At 30.3% G+C, this 23,610-nt stretch overlaps 1 protein-coding gene across 2 annotated transcripts in view; it reads right to left on the bottom strand.

Moving 5' to 3' along the window:
• gtpbp1 (GTP binding protein 1) overlaps positions 1-23,388 on the bottom strand; it is a 23,448-nt gene extending 60 nt beyond the window's left edge. Inside the window, exons 1-13 of one of the 2 annotated variants that reach the window (XM_087809367.1) lie at positions 22,965-23,388; positions 21,342-21,453; positions 21,105-21,285; positions 20,855-21,038; positions 20,637-20,801; positions 20,463-20,586; positions 20,298-20,412; positions 16,828-16,972; positions 16,590-16,772; positions 16,304-16,439; positions 16,075-16,253; positions 15,866-15,973; positions 1-304 (exon numbers count right to left, since the gene is read on the bottom strand). The exon at positions 1-304 is cut by the window's left edge and continues 60 nt beyond it. In XM_087809367.1, coding sequence (XP_087665493.1) covers positions 200-304; positions 15,866-15,973; positions 16,075-16,253; positions 16,304-16,439; positions 16,590-16,772; positions 16,828-16,972; positions 20,298-20,412; positions 20,463-20,586; positions 20,637-20,801; positions 20,855-21,038; positions 21,105-21,285; positions 21,342-21,453; positions 22,965-23,162 — 1,935 coding nt within the window. In that variant the 5' untranslated portion in view covers positions 23,163-23,388 and the 3' untranslated portion in view covers positions 1-199. Of the gene's footprint in view, positions 305-15,865; positions 16,022-16,074; positions 16,254-16,303; positions 16,440-16,589; positions 16,773-16,827; positions 16,973-20,297; positions 20,413-20,462; positions 20,587-20,636; positions 20,802-20,854; positions 21,039-21,104; positions 21,286-21,341; positions 21,454-22,964 lie in introns of both variants that reach the window. The other variant, XM_087809366.1, reaches the window with a different exon arrangement.
• Positions 23,389-23,610: the final 222 nt, after the last annotated feature.

Genomic DNA, 23,610 nt, shown 5'->3' with positions numbered 1-23,610 from the left:
CACATGAACCTTGTGTGTCTAACAATCATGTTGTGTTACGATCCCGGTACAAACACGGAGTTGAAAAGGTGGCGACATCAAATAAATAACTGATCTTGTGATCCTCGCGGGTCGACACCGAACCAGAAGCATCTTTTCTCGAGTAAAAAAAAGGTGAAAAAGCTGGAGCCGTTAAAGAGGCCGAGGATGAAGACGAAGATCACATTCCTGACGTGGTCGGAACCGCCGGAGAAATGCACGAACTGTTCTGACCTTTGCCCTTGTGTCGCTGACCTCCTCGTCTCCGCCCCCCCCCAGACTTAGGCTGCCGAGGAACAAGGATTCATCATTAATAACAATATTATCACCATTAAAATCATCATTAATATCTTCATCAATAACATCATTAATATTATCATTAATATCTTCATCAATATCTTCATCAATATCTTCATTAATAGCATCATTAATATCTTCATCAATAACATCATTAATATCTTCATCAATAACATCATTAATATCTTCATCAATAACATCATTAAAATATTCATCAATAACATCATTAATATCTTCATCAATAACATCATTAATATTATCATTAATAACATCATTAATATTATCATTAATATCTTCATCAATAACATCATTAATATCTTCATCAATAACATCATTAATATTATCATTAATATCTTCATCAATAACATAATTAATATTATCATTAATATCTTCATCAATAACATCATTAAAATATTCATCAATAACATCATTAATATCTTCATCAATAACATCGTTAATATTATCACAAATATCTTCATCAATAACATCATTAATATCTTCATCAATAACATCGTTAATATTATCACAAATATCTTCATCAATAACATCATTAATATCTTCATCAATAACATCATTAATATCTTCATCAATAACATCATTAATATCTTCATCAATATCTTCATCAATAATATCATTAATATCATCATTAATATATTCATCAATATCTTCATCAATAACATCATTAATATCTTCATCAATAACATCGTTAATATTATCATTAATATCTTCATCAATAACATCATTAATATCTTCATCAATAACATCGTTAATATTATCATCAATAACATCAATAATATCTTCATTAATATATTCATCAATATCTTCATCAATAACATCATTAATATATTCATCAATATCTTCATCAATAACATCATTAATATCTTCATCAATAACATCGTTAATATTATCATTAATATCTTCATCAATAACATCATTAATATCATCATTAATATATTCATCAATATCTTCATCAATAACATCATTAATATCTTCATCAATAACATCGTTAATATTATCATTAATATCTTCATCAATAACATCATTAATATCTTCATCAATAACATCGTTAATATTATCATCAATATCTTCATCAATATCTTCATTAATAACATCATTAATATCTTCATCAATAACATCGTTAATATTATCATTAATATCTTCATCAATAACATCGTTAATATTATCATTAATATCTTCATCAACAACATCGTTAATATTATCATTAATATCTTCATCAACAACATCGTTAATATTATCATCAATAACATCATTAATATCTTCATCAATAACATCGTTAATATTATCATTAATATCTTCATCAATAACATCATTAATATCTTCATCAATAACATCATTAATATCTTCATCAATATCTTCATTAATAACATCATTAATATCTTCATCAATAACATCATCAATAACATCATTAATATATTCATCAATAACATCATCAATAACATCATCAATGACATCATTAATATCTTCATCAATAACATCATTAATATCTTCATCAATATCTTCATTAATAACATCATTAATATCTTCATCAATAACATCATCAATAACATCATTAATATATTCATCAATAACATCATCAATAACATCACTAATATATTCATCAATAACATCATTAATATCTTCATCAATAACATCATCAATAACATCATTAATATATTCATCAATAACATCATCAATAACATCATCAATAACATCATTAATATATTCATCAATAACATCATTAATATCTTCATCAATAACATCATCAATAACATCATCAATATCTTCATTAATAACATCATTAATATCTTCATCAATAACATCATTAATAACATCATTAATATCTTCATCAATAACATCATCAATAACATCATTAATAACATCATTAATATCTTCATCAATAACATCATCAATAACATCCTTAATATCTTCATCAATAACATCAATAATATCTTCATCAATAACATCATCAATATCTTCATCAATAACATCATTAATATCTTCATCAATAACATCATTAATATCTTCATTAATAACATCATTAATATCTTCATCAATATCTTCATCAATAACATCAATAATATCTTCATCAATATCTTCATCAATAACATCATTAATATCTTCATCAATATCTTCATCAATAACATCATTAATATCTTCATCAATATCTTCATCAATATCCTCATTAATAACATCATTAATATCTTCATCAATATCTTCATCAATAACATCATTAATATCTTCATCAATATCTTCATTAATAACATCATTAATATCTTCATTAATATCTTCATTAATATCTTCATCAATATCTTCATTAATATCTTCATTAATAACATCATTAATATCTTCATCAATAACATCATTAATATCTTCATCAATATCTTCATTAATATCTTCATCAATAACATCGTTAATATCTTCATCAATATCTTCATTAATATCTTCATTAATATCTTCATCAATAACATCATTAATATCTTCATCAATATCTTCATTAATAACATCATTAATATCTTTATCAATAACATCATCAATAACATCATTAATATATTCATCAATAACATCATCAATAACATCATCAATAACATCATTAATATATTCATCAATAACATCACTAATATATTCATCAATAACATCATCAATAACATCATCAATATCTTCATTAATAACATCATTAATATCTTCATCAATAACATCATTAATAACATCATTAATATCTTCATCAATAACATCATCAATAACATCATTAATATCTTCATCAATAACATCATCAATAACATCATTAATATCTTCATCAATAACATCAATAATATCTTCATCAATATCTTCATCAATAACATCATTAATATCTTCATCAATATCTTCATCAATAACATCATTAATATATTCATCAATAACATCACTAATATATTCATCAATAACATCATCAATAACATCATCAATAACATCATCAATATCTTCATTAATAACATCATTAATATCTTCATCAATAACATCACTAATATATTCATCAATAACATCATCAATAACATCATCAATAACATCATCAATATCTTCATTAATAACATCATTAATATCTTCATCAATATCTTCATTAATAACATCATTAATATCTTCATCAATATCTTCATCAATAACATCATTAATATCTTCATCAATATATTCATCAATAACATCATTAATATCTTCATCAATATCTTCATTAATATCTTCATTAATAACATCATTAATATCTTCATCAATATCTTCATTAATAACATCATTAATATCTTCATTAATAACATAATTAATATCTTCATCAATATCTTCATTAATATCTTCATTAATAACATCATTAATATCTTCATCAATAACATCATCAATAACATCCTTAATATCTTCATCAATAACATCAATAATATCTTCATCAATAACATCATTAATATCTTCATCAATATCTTCATCAATAACATCATTAATATCTTCATCAATAACATCATTAATATCTTCATTAATAACATCATTAATATCTTCATCAATATCTTCATCAATATCTTCATTAATAACATCATTAATATCTTCATCAATATCTTCATCAATAACATCATTAATATATTCATCAATATCTTCATCAATATCTTCATTAATAACATCATTAATATCTTCATCAATATCTTCATCAATAACATCATTAATATCTTCATCAATATCTTCATTAATATCTTCATTAATAACATCATTAATATCTTCATCAATATCTTCATCAATAACATCATTAATATCTTCATCAATATCTTCATTAATAACATCATTAATATCTTCATTAATATCTTCATTAATATCTTCATCAATATCTTCATTAATATCTTCATTAATAACATCATTAATATCTTCATCAATATCTTCATCAATAACATCATTAATATCTTCATCAATATCTTCATTAATATCTTCATCAATATCTTCATTAATATCTTCATCAATAACATCGTTAATATCTTCATCAATATCTTCATTAATATCTTCATCAATAACATCATCAATATCTTCATCAATAACATCGTTAATATCTTCATCAATATCTTCATCAATAACATCATTAATATCTTCATCAATATCTTCATTAATATCTTCATCAATAACATCATTAATATCTTCATCAATATCTTCATTAATAACATCATTAATATCTTCATCAATAACATCATCAATAACATCATTAATATATTCATCAATAACATCATCAATAACATCACTAATATATTCATCAATAACATCATTAATATCTTCATCAATAACATCATCAATAACATCATTAATATATTCATCAATAACATCATCAATAACATCATCAATAACATCATTAATATATTCATCAATAACATCATTAATATCTTCATCAATAACATCATCAATAACATCATCAATATCTTCATTAATAACATCATTAATATCTTCATCAATAACATCATTAATAACATCATTAATATCTTCATCAATAACATCATCAATAACATCATTAATAACATCATTAATATCTTCATCAATAACATCATCAATAACATCCTTAATATCTTCATCAATAACATCAATAATATCTTCATCAATAACATCATTAATATCTTCATCAATATCTTCATCAATAACATCATTAATATCTTCATCAATAACATCATTAATATCTTCATTAATAACATCATTAATATCTTCATCAATATCTTCATCAATAACATCAATAATCTCTTCATCAATATCTTCATCAATAACATCATTAATATCTTCATCAATATCTTCATCAATAACATCATTAATATCTTCATCAATATCTTCATCAATATCCTCATTAATAACATCATTAATATCTTCATCAATATCTTCATCAATAACATCATTAATATCTTCATCAATATCTTCATTAATATCTTCATTAATAACATCATTAATATCTTCATCAATATCTTCATCAATAACATCATTAATATCTTCATCAATATCTTCATTAATAACATCATTAATATCTTCATTAATATCTTCATTAATATCTTCATCAATATCTTCATTAATATCTTCATTAATAACATCATTAATATCTTCATCAATAACATCATTAATATCTTCATCAATATCTTCATTAATATCTTCATCAATAACATCGTTAATATCTTCATCAATATCTTCATTAATATCTTCATTAATATCTTCATCAATAACATCATTAATATCTTCATTAATAACATCATTAATATCTTTATCAATAACATCATCAATAACATCATTAATATATTCATCAATAACATCATCAATAACATCATCAATAACATCATTAATATATTCATCAATAACATCACTAATATATTCATCAATAACATCATCAATAACATCATCAATATCTTCATTAATAACATCATTAATATCTTCATCAATAACATCATTAATAACATCATTAATATCTTCATCAATAACATCATCAATAACATCATTAATATCTTCATCAATAACATCATTAATATCTTCATCAATAACATCAATAATATCTTCATCAATAACATCATTAATATCTTCATCAATATCTTCATCAATAACATCATTAATATATTCATCAATAACATCACTAATATATTCATCAATAACATCATCAATAACATCATCAATAACATCATCAATATCTTCATTAATAACATCATTAATATCTTCATCAATAACATCACTAATATATTCATCAATAACATCATCAATAACATCATCAATAACATCATCAATATCTTCATTAATAACATCATTAATATCTTCATCAATATCTTCATTAATAACATCATTAATATCTTCATCAATATCTTCATCAATAACATCATTAATATCTTCATCAATATATTCATCAATAACATCATTAATATCTTCATCAATATCTTCATTAATATCTTCATTAATAACATCATTAATATCTTCATCAATATCTTCATTAATAACATCATTAATATCTTCATTAATAACATAATTAATATCTTCATCAATATCTTCATTAATATCTTCATTAATAACATCATTAATATCTTCATCAATAACATCATCAATAACATCCTTAATATCTTCATCAATAACATCAATAATATCTTCATCAATAACATCATTAATATCTTCATCAATATCTTCATCAATAACATCATTAATATCTTCATCAATAACATCATTAATATCTTCATTAATAACATCATTAATATCTTCATCAATATCTTCATCAATAACATCAATAATATCTTCATCAATATCTTCATCAATATCTTCATTAATAACATCATTAATATCTTCATCAATATCTTCATCAATAACATCATTAATATATTCATCAATATCTTCATCAATATCTTCATTAATAACATCATTAATATCTTCATCAATATCTTCATCAATAACATCATTAATATCTTCATCAATATCTTCATTAATATCTTCATTAATAACATCATTAATATCTTCATCAATATCTTCATCAATAACATCATTAATATCTTCATCAATATCTTCATTAATAACATCATTAATATCTTCATTAATATCTTCATTAATATCTTCATTAATATCTTCATCAATATCTTCATTAATATCTTCATTAATAACATCATTAATATCTTCATCAATATCTTCATCAATAACATCATTAATATCTTCATCAATATCTTCATTAATATCTTCATCAATATCTTCATTAATATCTTCATCAATAACATCGTTAATATCTTCATCAATATCTTCATTAATATCTTCATCAATAACATCATCAATATCTTCATCAATAACATCGTTAATATCTTCATCAATATCTTCATCAATAACATCATTAATATCTTCATCAATATCTTCATTAATATCTTCATCAATAACATCATTAATATCTTCATCAATATCTTCATTAATAACATCATTAATATATTTATCAATAACATCATCAATAACATCATTAATATATTCATCAATAACATCATCAATAACATCATCAATAACATCATTAATATATTCATCAATAACATCACTAATATATTCATCAATAACATCATCAATAACATCATCAATAACATCATCAATATCTTCATTAATAACATCATTAATATCTTCATCAATAACATCATTAATAACATCATTAATATCTTCATCAATAACATCATCAATAACATCATCAATAACATCATTAATATCTTCATCAATAACATCATTAATATCTTCATCAATAACATCAATAATATCTTCATCAATATCTTCATCAATAACATCATTAATATCTTCATCAATATCTTCATCAATAACATCATTAATATCTTCATCAATATCTTCATTAATATCTTCATTAATAACATCATTAATATCTTCATCAATAACATCAATAATATCTTCATCAATATCTTCATCAATATCTTCATTAATATCTTCATCAATATCTTCATCAATAACATCATTAATATCTTCATCAATATCTTCATCAATATCTTCATTAATAAAATCATTAATATCTTCATCAATATCTTCATTAATAACATCATTAATATCTTCATCAATATCTTCATCAATAACATCATTAATATCTTCATCAATATATTCATCAATAACATCATTAATATCTTCATCAATATCTTCATTAATATCTTCATTAATAACATCATTAATATCTTCATCAATATCTTCATCAATAACATCATTAATATCTTCATCAATATCTTCATTAATAACATCATTAATATCTTCATCAATAACATCATTAATATCTTCATCAATATCTTCATTAATATCTTCATCAATAACATCGTTAATATCTTCATCAATATCTTCATTAATATCTTCATTAATATCTTCATCAATAACATCATTAATATCTTCATCAATATCTTCATTAATAACATCATTAATATCTTTATCAATAACATCATCAATAACATCATTAATATATTCATCAATAACATCATCAATAACATCATCAATAACATCATTAATATATTCATCAATAACATCACTAATATATTCATCAATAACATCATCAATAACATCATCAATATCTTCATTAATAACATCATTAATATCTTCATCAATAACATCATTAATAACATCATTAATATCTTCATCAATAACATCATCAATAACATCATTAATATCTTCATCAATAACATCATCAATAACATCATTAATATCTTCATCAATAACATCAATAATATCTTCATCAATATCTTCATCAATAACATCATTAATATCTTCATCAATATCTTCATCAATAACATCATTAATATATTCATCAATAACATCACTAATATATTCATCAATAACATCATCAATAACATCATCAATAACATCATCAATATCTTCATTAATAACATCATTAATATCTTCATCAATAACATCACTAATATATTCATCAATAACATCATCAATAACATCATCAATAACATCATCAATATCTTCATTAATAACATCATTAATATCTTCATCAATATCTTCATTAATAACATCATTAATATCTTCATCAATATCTTCATCAATAACATCATTAATATCTTCATCAATATATTCATCAATAACATCATTAATATCTTCATCAATATCTTCATTAATATCTTCATTAATAACATCATTAATATCTTCATCAATATCTTCATTAATAACATCATTAATATCTTCATTAATAACATAATTAATATCTTCATCAATATCTTCATTAATATCTTCATTAATAACATCATTAATATCTTCATCAATAACATCATCAATAACATCCTTAATATCTTCATCAATAACATCAATAATATCTTCATCAATAACATCATTAATATCTTCATCAATATCTTCATCAATAACATCATTAATATCTTCATCAATAACATCATTAATATCTTCATTAATAACATCATTAATATCTTCATCAATATCTTCATCAATATCTTCATTAATAACATCATTAATATCTTCATCAATATCTTCATCAATAACATCATTAATATATTCATCAATATCTTCATCAATATCTTCATTAATAACATCATTAATATCTTCATCAATATCTTCATCAATAACATCATTAATATCTTCATCAATATCTTCATTAATATCTTCATTAATAACATCATTAATATCTTCATCAATATCTTCATCAATAACATCATTAATATCTTCATCAATATCTTCATTAATAACATCATTAATATCTTCATTAATATCTTCATTAATATCTTCATCAATATCTTCATTAATATCTTCATTAATAACATCATTAATATCTTCATCAATATCTTCATCAATAACATCATTAATATCTTCATCAATATCTTCATTAATATCTTCATCAATATCTTCATTAATATCTTCATCAATAACATCGTTAATATCTTCATCAATATCTTCATTAATATCTTCATCAATAACATCATCAATATCTTCATCAATAACATCGTTAATATCTTCATCAATATCTTCATCAATAACATCATTAATATCTTCATCAATATCTTCATTAATATCTTCATCAATAACATCATTAATATCTTCATCAATATCTTCATTAATAACATCATTAATATCTTCATCAATAACATCATCAATAACATCATTAATATATTCATCAATAACATCATCAATAACATCACTAATATATTCATCAATAACATCATTAATATCTTCATCAATAACATCATCAATAACATCATTAATATATTCATCAATAACATCATCAATAACATCATCAATAACATCATTAATATATTCATCAATAACATCATTAATATCTTCATCAATAACATCATCAATAACATCATCAATATCTTCATTAATAACATCATTAATATCTTCATCAATAACATCATTAATAACATCATTAATATCTTCATCAATAACATCATCAATAACATCATTAATAACATCATTAATATCTTCATCAATAACATCATCAATAACATCCTTAATATCTTCATCAATAACATCAATAATATCTTCATCAATAACATCATTAATATCTTCATCAATATCTTCATCAATAACATCATTAATATCTTCATCAATAACATCATTAATATCTTCATTAATAACATCATTAATATCTTCATCAATATCTTCATCAATAACATCAATAATATCTTCATCAATATCTTCATCAATAACATCATTAATATCTTCATCAATATCTTCATCAATAACATCATTAATATCTTCATCAATATCTTCATCAATATCCTCATTAATAACATCATTAATATCTTCATCAATATCTTCATCAATAACATCATTAATATCTTCATCAATATCTTCATTAATATCTTCATTAATAACATCATTAATATCTTCATCAATATCTTCATCAATAACATCATTAATATCTTCATCAATATCTTCATTAATAACATCATTAATATCTTCATTAATATCTTCATTAATATCTTCATCAATATCTTCATTAATATCTTCATTAATAACATCATTAATATCTTCATCAATAACATCATTAATATCTTCATCAATATCTTCATTAATATCTTCATCAATAACATCGTTAATATCTTCATCAATATCTTCATTAATATCTTCATTAATATCTTCATCAATAACATCATTAATATCTTCATTAATAACATCATTAATATCTTTATCAATAACATCATCAATAACATCATTAATATATTCATCAATAACATCATCAATAACATCATCAATAACATCATTAATATATTCATCAATAACATCACTAATATATTCATCAATAACATCATCAATAACATCATCAATATCTTCATTAATAACATCATTAATATCTTCATCAATAACATCATTAATAACATCATTAATATCTTCATCAATAACATCATCAATAACATCATTAATATCTTCATCAATAACATCATTAATATCTTCATCAATAACATCAATAATATCTTCATCAATAACATCATTAATATCTTCATCAATATCTTCATCAATAACATCATTAATATATTCATCAATAACATCACTAATATATTCATCAATAACATCATCAATAACATCATCAATAACATCATCAATATCTTCATTAATAACATCATTAATATCTTCATCAATAACATCACTAATATATTCATCAATAACATCATCAATAACATCATCAATAACATCATCAATATCTTCATTAATAACATCATTAATATCTTCATCAATATCTTCATTAATAACATCATTAATATCTTCATCAATATCTTCATCAATAACATCATTAATATCTTCATCAATATATTCATCAATAACATCATTAATATCTTCATCAATATCTTCATTAATATCTTCATTAATAACATCATTAATATCTTCATCAATATCTTCATTAATAACATCATTAATATCTTCATTAATAACATAATTAATATCTTCATCAATATCTTCATTAATATCTTCATTAATAACATCATTAATATCTTCATCAATAACATCATCAATAACATCCTTAATATCTTCATCAATAACATCAATAATATCTTCATCAATAACATCATTAATATCTTCATCAATATCTTCATCAATAACATCATTAATATCTTCATCAATAACATCATTAATATCTTCATTAATAACATCATTAATATCTTCATCAATATCTTCATCAATAACATCAATAATATCTTCATCAATATCTTCATCAATATCTTCATTAATAACATCATTAATATCTTCATCAATATCTTCATCAATAACATCATTAATATATTCATCAATATCTTCATCAATATCTTCATTAATAACATCATTAATATCTTCATCAATATCTTCATCAATAACATCATTAATATCTTCATCAATATCTTCATTAATATCTTCATTAATAACATCATTAATATCTTCATCAATATCTTCATCAATAACATCATTAATATCTTCATCAATATCTTCATTAATAACATCATTAATATCTTCATTAATATCTTCATTAATATCTTCATCAATATCTTCATTAATATCTTCATTAATAACATCATTAATATCTTCATCAATATCTTCATCAATAACATCATTAATATCTTCATCAATATCTTCATTAATATCTTCATCAATATCTTCATTAATATCTTCATCAATAACATCGTTAATATCTTCATCAATATCTTCATTAATATCTTCATCAATAACATCATCAATATCTTCATCAATAACATCGTTAATATCTTCATCAATATCTTCATCAATAACATCATTAATATCTTCATCAATATCTTCATTAATATCTTCATCAATAACATCATTAATATCTTCATCAATATCTTCATTAATAACATCATTAATATATTTATCAATAACATCATCAATAACATCATTAATATATTCATCAATAACATCATCAATAACATCATCAATAACATCATTAATATATTCATCAATAACATCACTAATATATTCATCAATAACATCATCAATAACATCATCAATAACATCATCAATATCTTCATTAATAACATCATTAATATCTTCATCAATAACATCATTAATAACATCATTAATATCTTCATCAATAACATCATCAATAACATCATCAATAACATCATTAATATCTTCATCAATAACATCATTAATATCTTCATCAATAACATCAATAATATCTTCATCAATATCTTCATCAATAACATCATTAATATCTTCATCAATATCTTCATCAATAACATCATTAATATCTTCATCAATATCTTCATTAATATCTTCATTAATAACATCATTAATATCTTCATCAATAACATCAATAATATCTTCATCAATATCTTCATCAATATCTTCATTAATATCTTCATCAATATCTTCATCAATAACATCATTAATATCTTCATCAATATCTTCATCAATATCTTCATTAATAAAATCATTAATATCTTCATCAATATCTTCATTAATAACATCATTAATATCTTCATCAATATCTTCATCAATAACATCATTAATATCTTCATCAATATATTCATCAATAACATCATTAATATCTTCATCAATATCTTCATTAATATCTTCATTAATAACATCATTAATATCTTCATCAATATCTTCATCAATAACATCATTAATATCTTCATCAATATCTTCATTAATAACATCATTAATATCTTCATTAATAACATCATTAATATCTTCATCAATATCTTCATTAATATCTTCATTAATAACATCATTAATATCTTCATCAATATATTCATCAATAACATCATTAATATCTTCATCAATATCTTCATTAATATCTTCATTAATAACATCATTAATATCTTCATCAATATCTTCATCAATAACATCATTAATATCTTCATCAATATCTTCATCAATAACATCATTAATATCTTCATCAATATCTTCATCAATATCTTCATCAATAACATCATTAATATCTTCATCAATATCTTCATCAATATCTTCATTAATATCTTCATTAATAACATCATTAATATCTTCATCAATATCTTCATCAATATCTTCATTAATAACATCATTAATATCTTCATCAATATCTTCATTAATATCTTCATCAATAACATCATTAATATCTTCATCAATATCTTCATTAATATCTTCATCAATAACATCATTCATATCTTCATCAATATCTTCATCAATAACATCAATAATATCTTCATCAATATCTTCATTAATATCTTCATCAATAACATCAATAATATCTTCATCAATATCTTCATTAATAACATCATTAATATCTTCATCAATATCTTCATTAATATCTTCATCAATAACATCATTAATATCTTCATCAATATCTTCATTAATATCTTCATCAATAACATCATTAATATCTTCATCAATATCTTCATCAATAACATCATTAATATCTTCATCAATAACATCATTAATATCTTCATCAATATCTTCATTAATATCTTCATCAATAACATCATTAATATCTTCATTAATAACATCATTAATATCTTCATCAATATCTTCATCAATATCTTCATCAATATCTTCATCAATAACATCGTTAATATCTTCATCAATATCTTCATCAATAACATCATTAATATCTTCATTAATATCTTCATCAATAATATCATTAATATCTTCATTAATAACATCATTAATATCTTCATCAATATCTTCATCAATAATATCATTAATATCTTCATCAATATCTTCATTAATATCTTCATCAATAACATCATTAATATCTTCATTAATATCTTCATCAATAACATCATCAATGATCAATAACTCATTAAGACGTCTCGCTGCAGTCGGACGTTCATCTTGTACCTTGTTCTCTTTGTTCGCCTCCTTTACCTGAGGTTCGTCCTCGGCCTCCTTCATGATCGACAGTCATGACAAATCATATGTAAATGTATCAAATAAAGATGGAAATGTATGTAAATATATCAAATCATATGTAAATATATCAAATCATATGTAAATATATCAAATAAAGATGTAAATATATAAAAAAAAAGATGTAAATATATCAAATAAAGATGTAAATATATCAAATAAAGATGTAAATATATCAAATAAAGATGTAAATATACCAAATAAAGATGTCAATATATCAAATAAAGATGTAAATATATCAAATAAAGATGTAAATATATCAAATAAAGATGTCAATATATCAAATAAAGATGTAAATATATCAAATAAATATGTAAATATATCAAATAAAGATGTAAATATACCAAATAAAGATGTAAATATATCAAATAAAGATGTAAATATATCAAATAAAGATGTAAATATATCAAATAAATATGTAAATATACCAAATAAAGATGTCAATATATCAAATAAAGATGTAAATATACCAAATAAAGATGTAAATATATCAAATAAAGATGTAAATATACCAAATAAAGATGTAAATATATCAAATAAAGATGTAAATATATATATCAAATAAAGATGTAAATATATATATCAAATAAAGATGTAAATATATCAAATAAAGATGTAAATATACCAAATAAAGATGTAAATATAAATATATCAAATAAAGATGGAAATATATGAAATAAAGATGTAAATATATCAAATAAATATGTAAATATAAATATACCAAATAAAGATGTAAATATATCAAATAAAGATGTAAATATACCAAATAAAGATGTAAATATACCAAATAAAGATGTAAATATATCAAATAAAGATGTAAATATATCAAATCATATGTAAATATATCAAATCAAGATGTGAATATAAATATATCAAATCAAGATGTAAATATATCAAATAAAGATGTAAATATAAATATATCAAATAAAGATGTAAATATATCAAATAAATATGTAAATATACCAAATAAAGATGTAAATATATCAAATCATATGTAAATATATCAAATCATATGTAAATATATCAAATAAAGATGTAAATATAAATATATCAAATAAAGATGTAAATATATCAAATAAAGATGTAAATATATCAAATAAAGATGTAAATATATCAAATAAAGATGTAAATATATCAAATCATATGTAAATGTACCAAATAAAGATGTAAATATATGTAAATGTACCAAATAAAGATGAGGAAAGAGAAGAAGCTCAGGTCACGATCACGAGCATCAGGAGAACATGGTCCTAAGAAAAGATCTCACCGTTGACGCTCCGGGCAGCTGCGAGGTCGACGGCGCCGTCTCGTCGCTGGTCGACGACGTGGCGTCTTCTTTCCTGGACGTGGACTTCTTGGTGGACTGCATCTTGATCTGAGGGGGTTTGGAGTTGGAGGGTAAGTTGTTGGTGGACTGCAGCAGCTGGAGGAGAGACACGGGTCAGATCCAGAGGACGGTCCCGAGGGCGAGCTCACCTTGGTGATGGTGCCCACAGCCTTGGTCCGGCCCTCGCGGAACACCAGCCTCTGGTCACAGTGCAGGTACTCTGGGGTCTTGATGAAGCGGAAGTGAACCGACGCCTTGTCCCCCGTCCTCAGACAGTCTCGGTTCATGGTCAGGATGGTGGCCGTCTGCCTGATGCTGCCGCAGTGGACTGAGAAGAAGGTGAGACACGGTCCTCGTCGGCCGCCGCTCAACACTCACCCATGGCCTGGTATCTGGGCGAGATGGTGGTGGGATGATGCAGGACCAGGATCTCCGCCTCAAACTCCCAGGTGGCCTGAGGGTTCAGCTTCGGAGACACCATCACCATCCCTTTACGTATGGACGAGCGCTTGATCTGCACCAGAGACGCTCGTTAGGTCTTTAACAACTCGTCGCTCTCGAGAGCACATGAAGGTTTCTGTCTTTGGTCGCGGGTCACAGGGGTCACAGGGGTCACAGGGGTCACAGGGGTCACAGGGGTCACAGGGGTCACAGGGGTCACTACCTTCTTGAGAGCGAACGAGGCCGTCTGCCCTCCTCGGACCTCCTTCACTGGCATCCTCTTGCGGTGGATGGACTTGACGGCGATGGGGATGAAGCTGCCGAGCGGGTCCGGTCCCAGCAACATGGTGTCGTTGAGGCGGATCAGTCCTCGTAAGGTGGTCCCCGACACCACCGTGCCGACGCCCTGAGCACACGCGCCGTTAACATCACGTTCCTTCACGAGACCCTGGACCACCTACAGGGACCGAGTAGGTGTCGTCGATCTGGAACTCTGCCGGCTGGTCGTCCCTATAGGACGTCCTGGACGACAGCAGGTTGAGGAACATCTTGAGCAGGTCCATGTTCTCACCGGTCACGTTGGAGATCTGGAAGATGGGACACATCCTGCAGGACCAGATCACAAGTGAATCTTTTAATGTCTTGTCATTCTTCAGCCTATTTGACTTTATATTGTACTTTTTATTTCCAGTTATTAGTTCTTATAACATCTGAGCTGAAACTTAAACTTCATAAACACTCACTGATGTTCCCTCCCTGATGTTCCCTCCCTGATGTTCCCTCTCTGATGTTCCCTCTCTGATGTTCCCTCCCTGATGTTCCTTCCCTGATGTTCCCTCCCTGATGTTCCCTCCCTGATGTTCCCTCCCTGATATTCCCTCCCTGATGTTCCCTCTCTGATGTTCCCTCCCTGATGTCCCTTCCCTGATGTTCCCTCCCTGATGTTCACTCCCTGATGTTCACTCCCTGATGTTCACTCCCTGATGTTCACTCCCTGATGTTCCCTCCCTGATGTTCCCTCCCTGATGTTCCCTCCCTGATGTTCCCTCCCTGATGTTCACTCCCTGATGTTCACTCCCTGATGTTCCCTCCCTGATGTTCACTCCCTGATGTTCCCTCCCTGATGTTCCCTCCCTGATGTTCCTTCCCTGATGTTCCCTCCCTGATGTTCCCTCCCTGATGTTCCCTCCCTGATGTTCCCTCCCTGATGTTCCCTCCCTGATGTTCACTCCCTGATGTTCACTCCCTGATGTTCACTCCCTGATGTTCCCTCCCTGATGTTCCCTCCCTGATGTTCCCTCCCTGATGTTCACTCCCTGATGTTCCCTCCCTGATGTTCCCTCCCTGATGTTCACTCCCTGATGTTCCCTCCCTGATGTTCACTCCCTGATGTTCACTCCCTGATGTTCCCTCCCTGATGTTCCCTCCCTGATGTTCCCTCCCTGATGTTCCCTCCCTGATGTTCCCTCCCTGATGTTCCCTCCCTGAGGTTCACTCCCTGATGTTCACTCCCTGATGTTCCCTCCCTGATGTTCCCACCCTGATGTTCCCTCCCTGATGTTCCCTCCCTGATGTTCCCACCCTGATGTTCCCTCCCTGATGTTCACTCCCTGATGTTCCCTCCCTGATGTTCCCTCCCTGATGTTCACTCCCTGATGTTCACTCCCTGATGTTCACTCCCTGATGTTCACTCCCTGATGTTCCCACCCTGATGTTCCCTCCCTGATGTTCACTCCCTGATGTTCCCTCCCTGATGTTCCCTCCCTGATGTTCACTCCCTGATGTTCCCTCCCTGATGTTCGCTCCCTGATGTTCCCTCCCTGATGTTCCCTCCCTGATGTTCCCACCCTGATGTTCCCTCCCTGATGTTCACTCCCTGATGTTCCCTCCCTGATGTTCCCTCCCTGATGTTCACTCCCTGATGTTCACTCCCTGATGTTCACTCCCTGATGTTCACACCCTGATGTTCCCTCCCTGATGTTCCCTCCCTGATGTTCCCTCCCTGATGTTCCCTCCCTGATGTTCACTCCCTGATGTTCACTCCCTGATGTTCACTCCCTGATGTTCCCTCCCTGATGTTCCCTCCCTGATGTTCCCTCCCTGATGTTCCCTCCCTGATGTTCCCTCCCTGATGTTCCCTCCCTGATGTTCCCTCCCTGATATTCCCTCCCTGATGTTCCCTCTCTGATGTTCCCTCCCTGATGTTCCCTCCCTGATGTTCACTCCCTGATGTTCACTCCCTGATGTTCACTCCCTGATGTTCCCTCCCTGATGTTCCCTCCCTGATGTTCCCTCCCTGATGTTCACTCCCTGATGTTCCCTCCCTGATGTTCACTCCCTGATGTTCCCTCCCTGATGTTCCCTCCCTGATGTTCCCTCCCTGATGTTCCCTCCCTGATGTTCCCTCCCTGATGTTCCCTCCCTGATGTTCCCTCCCTGATGTTCCCTCCCTGAGGTTCACTCCCTGATGTTCACTCCCTGATGTTCCCTCCCTGATGTTCCCTCCCTGATGTTCCCTCCCTGATGTTCCCTCCCTGATGTTCCCACCCTGATGTTCCCTCCCTGATGTTCCCTCCCTGATGTTCCCACCCTGATGTTCCCTCCCTGATGTTCCCTCCCTGATGTTCCCTCCCTGATGTTCCCTCCCTGATGTTCCCACCCTGATGTTCCCTCCCTGATGTTCCCACCCTGATGTTCCCACCCTGATGTTCCCTCCCTGATGTTCCCTCCCTGATGTTCCCTCCCTGATGTTCCCACCCTGATGTTCCCTCCCTGATGTTCACTCCCTGATGTTCCCACCCTGATGTTCCCTCCCTGATGTTCACTCCCTGATGTTCCCTCCCTGATGTTCCCTCCCTGATGTTCACTCCCTGATGTTCACTCCCTGATGTTCACTCCCTGATGTTCCCACCCTGATGTTCCCTCCCTGATGTTCACTCCCTGATGTTCCCTCCCTGATGTTCCCTCCCTGATGTTCCCTCCCTGATGTTCACTCCCTGATGTTCCCTCCCTGATGTTCGCTCCCTGATGTTCCCTCCCTGATGTTCCCTCCCTGATGTTCCCTCCCTGATGTTCCCTCCCTGATGTTCCCTCCCTGATGTTCCCACCCTGATGTTCCCTCCCTGATGTTCCCTCCCTGATGTTCCCTCCCTGATGTTCCCTCCCTGATGTTCCCACCCTGATGTTCCCTCCCTGATGTTCCCTCCCTGATGTTCCCACCCTGATGTTCCCACCCTGATGTTCCCTCCCTGATGTTCCCTCCCTGATGTTCCCTCCCTGATGTTCCCTCCCTGATGTTCCCACCCTGATGTTCCCTCCCTGATGTTCCCACCCTGATGTTCACTCCCTGATGTTCCCTCCCTGATGTTCCCTCCCTGATGTTCACTCCCTGATGTTCACTCCCTGATGTTCACTCCCTGATGTTCACACCCTGATGTTCCCTCCCTGATGTTCCCTCCCTGATGTTCCCTCCCTGATGTTCCCTCCCTGATGTTCACTCGTGTCAAACTAACACAGAACCAATAGTTTACTTTAACTTCACTGACAAACATCCCAGCGATCGTGCTTTAGTCGCTCAAAGCTTTGGAATAAACAACAACAAACAACATAAAAGCTTCTAACGCTGCGATCAACATCTTCTTCATCTGAAGCAACTATTATGATCCTGACGTTCAGAATCCATCTTCATTCATGATTTACTTCTTGTAAATGATTTCATTTCCATCAAATGTTTCTTGGATGCGATGAATGTGTTGTTGTTGTTTCTCTGATGAATATTTTTGTTTTTGTCTTTTCTTGGATGTTTTTGGATAAAAGTTTAGCTTCAACGTCATGAGTGGTCTGAGCAGGTGAAGATCTCTGACCAGTGAGGGCTTCCATCCCTGCACAGGTGTGTGTTCCTCGTGCTTGACAATAGAAGAAGAAGACCAACCTCTCGGAGCTGAAGTTTGACGCCGTGACGATGACGTCGTCCTTGTTCTGCACCAGGACCGGGATCTTCCTACAGCCCGGAGACTTCAGGAGCCTCTGCAGCAGCTTCAGCGTCTCTGAGGATCACAGTCTGAGCAGGAGGACCAGGTGATGGGACTGGACTCACCTTGCAGGATGTTGGCAGGACACATGTCGATCTTGGTGACCACCACAAACACGGGAACGTTGAGAGCCAGGGCCAGACCCAGGTGCTCTTTGGTCATGCCCACGATGCCGGCGTTACTGCCCACCTGCAGGGACACACTTGAAGACCTGCCGCGAGTCATGATCCTCCTCTCACCATGAGCATGCAGAAGTCCGGGAGATGTCCGGTCATTCCGAACACGGTGGTCTTCAGGTACTTCTCGTGACCGGCCAGATCGATGAACGTGATGACTTTGGACGACTTCTCACAGATCTTGGTCCAGTCCAGACTTCCACCGTGACTGTCGGGTTTGTTCACCACCTGTGGGAGAACCTGGTCACCTGCTGGACCACTTGAGGAGACCGCGTCCTCACCTGTCCCTCCTGGTCGAAGCCCAGGATGTCGTTGCCCACGCTGCTGGTCCTGCCGCTCTCCATCTCGTGTTTGTGTCTGAAGAGCTTCTGGCGAGCGAATCCTCTGCCGTTGTCCAGCTCTCCGTGGGTCAAGACCCCCAGCAGAGTACTTTTCCCGGCGTCCACGTTCCCGACCACTGCCACCCTGACCCCGGAACACAACCACTTCAGAAACCATTCAACAAGATAAGGGTCCACGGATCAAACTCACCTGACTTCCAGGAAGTCCAGCTCCCCGACACGCCTGCGGATCAGATAGTCTCGAACCGTTCCTGCCGCCTCGCTGCGCTCCCGGAGCGTGATCAGATCCGCGTCCACCTGCTCACACATGGAGACCACGGTCGCCACAGACGCCTCCATGTCCTTCTGGTCCAGACCCCAGTCGCCTCCGTCTACCACATCACCAGAGCTCAGTGACACCAAGACTTCCGGACGTCACCTCACTTACCTGAACCCATCCCGACCACGTAGATGGTCTCCCCGCACCCTTCCTCCATCCTGTCCCGGAGCTGGTTGAGTAGAGAGTCGTACTGCTCCCCGTTGGGGCTCACGAGAGCCAGCTGGAGAGACAGGACCTCCTGGATCAAACTTCAACCAGTCCAGCAGACAGACATGTATGATGACATGTATGATGACATGTATGATGACATGGATGATGTCACAGTGTCACCATAATAAACACACGTGTGTTATGGACTCACACCTCTCTTAAAAACAAACTACTCAGAGTCAGGTAGAACGTATTGATCCCTCAGGTCAATAAAGCTCGTCAGTCTGGATGGACAGGTGTGTCTGATGATGCAACTCTTTGCAATGTGATGGAGTTTCCATTCAGTTTCACCTTTGACCCCATTTAAGCAACTCTTGTCAATGAAACGTATGACCTGGTCGACTGGTTACTGTTGTTCATGTCAATTAAGTTATTATATTTCATTGTTTTTATGGTTCATATAAATGAAGTTATTTCTGTTCATATAAAAGTTATTATTGTTCATGTCAATTAAGTTATTATATTTCATTGTTTTTATTGTTCATATAAATGAAGTTATTTCTGTTCATATAAAAGTTATTATTGTTTATGTCAATTAAGTTATTATATTTCATTGTTTTTATGGTTCATATAAATGAAGTTATTTCTGTTCATATAAAAGTTATTATTGTTCATGTCAATTAAGTTATTATATTTACTATAAATGAAGTTATTATTGTTTATATAAAAGTTATTATTGTTCATGTCAATTAAGTTATTATATTTACTATAAATGAAGTTATTATTGTTTATATAAAAGTTATTATTGTTCATGTCAATTAAGTTATTATATTTACTATAAATGAAGTTATTATTGTTTATATAAAAGTTATTATTGTTCATGTCAATTAAGTTATTATATTTACTATAAATGAAGTTATTATTGTTTATATAAAAGTTATTATTGTTCATGTCAATTAAGTCATATATTTACTATAAATGAAGTTATTATTGTTTATATAAAAGTTATTATTGTTCATGTCAATTAAGTTATTATATTTACTATAAATGAAGTTATTACTGTTTATATAAAAGTTATTATTGTTCATATCAACCTGAGCTTTGGTTAAGAACACACACTATGAAGATAAAAACACATCAGTTCTCATGTAAACAACACAGTTTAGTAAGAAAACAGTAAATAAATGAAGTAAACACGTAAACACAGCAGCAGCTCCATTATTATAAGACACGTCAACATAAACAAACACGTCGTTCTGCTGACTGGACGGAAACATGACCAGTTCAATAACACTACAGATATACCAAGTTAACTATTATAAACCCTTCATGAATGGTTTGAATATGTTATTTTATTTTAACCAGGATTCGCTCTGGAGGAGCATTGAACCAGCAGCTAACTCTTTGCTTATAAACGCCAAAGAAACAAGTTTCCACAAATTGTTATTTAAGTTTAAAATGTCCACTTAGTGGTTGTTTTTTTTAGAAATAACCCAGAAAAGCCATGATAAATGTTTAATTCATTCATTTCCAGAGAGGCTGAGCGTTAGCATAGCCACACACAAGCTAGCAGAGGCCTACCTTGCTCGTGAAGTCGATCATTCGATCCTCGGGCTCGCCGTTGAACTCTTCCCCGTCATCATAGCACTCGTCCCCGGTGTCATCCCCGCATCCGCCCCGGTCTGGAGCAAATATGTTTGCCGGGACTAGTGCGTCTGCCAGTCGTATCGAGTCAAGGCTAATATCGGGATCGAGCTCCCCTGTTGATTTCGAAGCCATTTTAAAGCAGCAGTAAAAGTGTTTTTGTGCTCAAGCGCTGAACACGCACAGCCAGCCGTGCAGCTGCTACAAGCTAACACGCTAACAGGCTAACAAGCTAACAAGCTAACAAGCTAACAGCAGCCTCAGCGCTGAACAACATGTCAACATGTCTGATCACTAACTTACTAACTTACTAACTCAATAACTAAGTCACTCCCCGCAGGCTCACGACAGGGCGGAGGATCTGATGCAAGTTTCTCCTCAAATCTGAAAAACTGCTGCAACTTTAGCTTCGACTGTGAAACTAATGTTTGTTTCCATGAATAACTTGATTTAACATCAAAGTCTTGACTTTGAACCAAAGGAAGGAAAAGATAAACAAACGTGTAACAAAGAAATGTGAAAAATATCAAATATTCTGTTTACAATACATTTAATGAATTGATACTATTTTAAAAGATTAAAT

This window comes from Callionymus lyra, chromosome 15 (assembly GCF_982586985.1).
Source record: "Callionymus lyra chromosome 15, fCalLyr1.hap1.1, whole genome shotgun sequence".
Classification (NCBI taxonomy): domain Eukaryota; kingdom Metazoa; phylum Chordata; class Actinopteri; order Syngnathiformes; family Callionymidae; genus Callionymus; species Callionymus lyra.
This window is presented reverse-complemented; position numbering and strand designations above follow the sequence as displayed.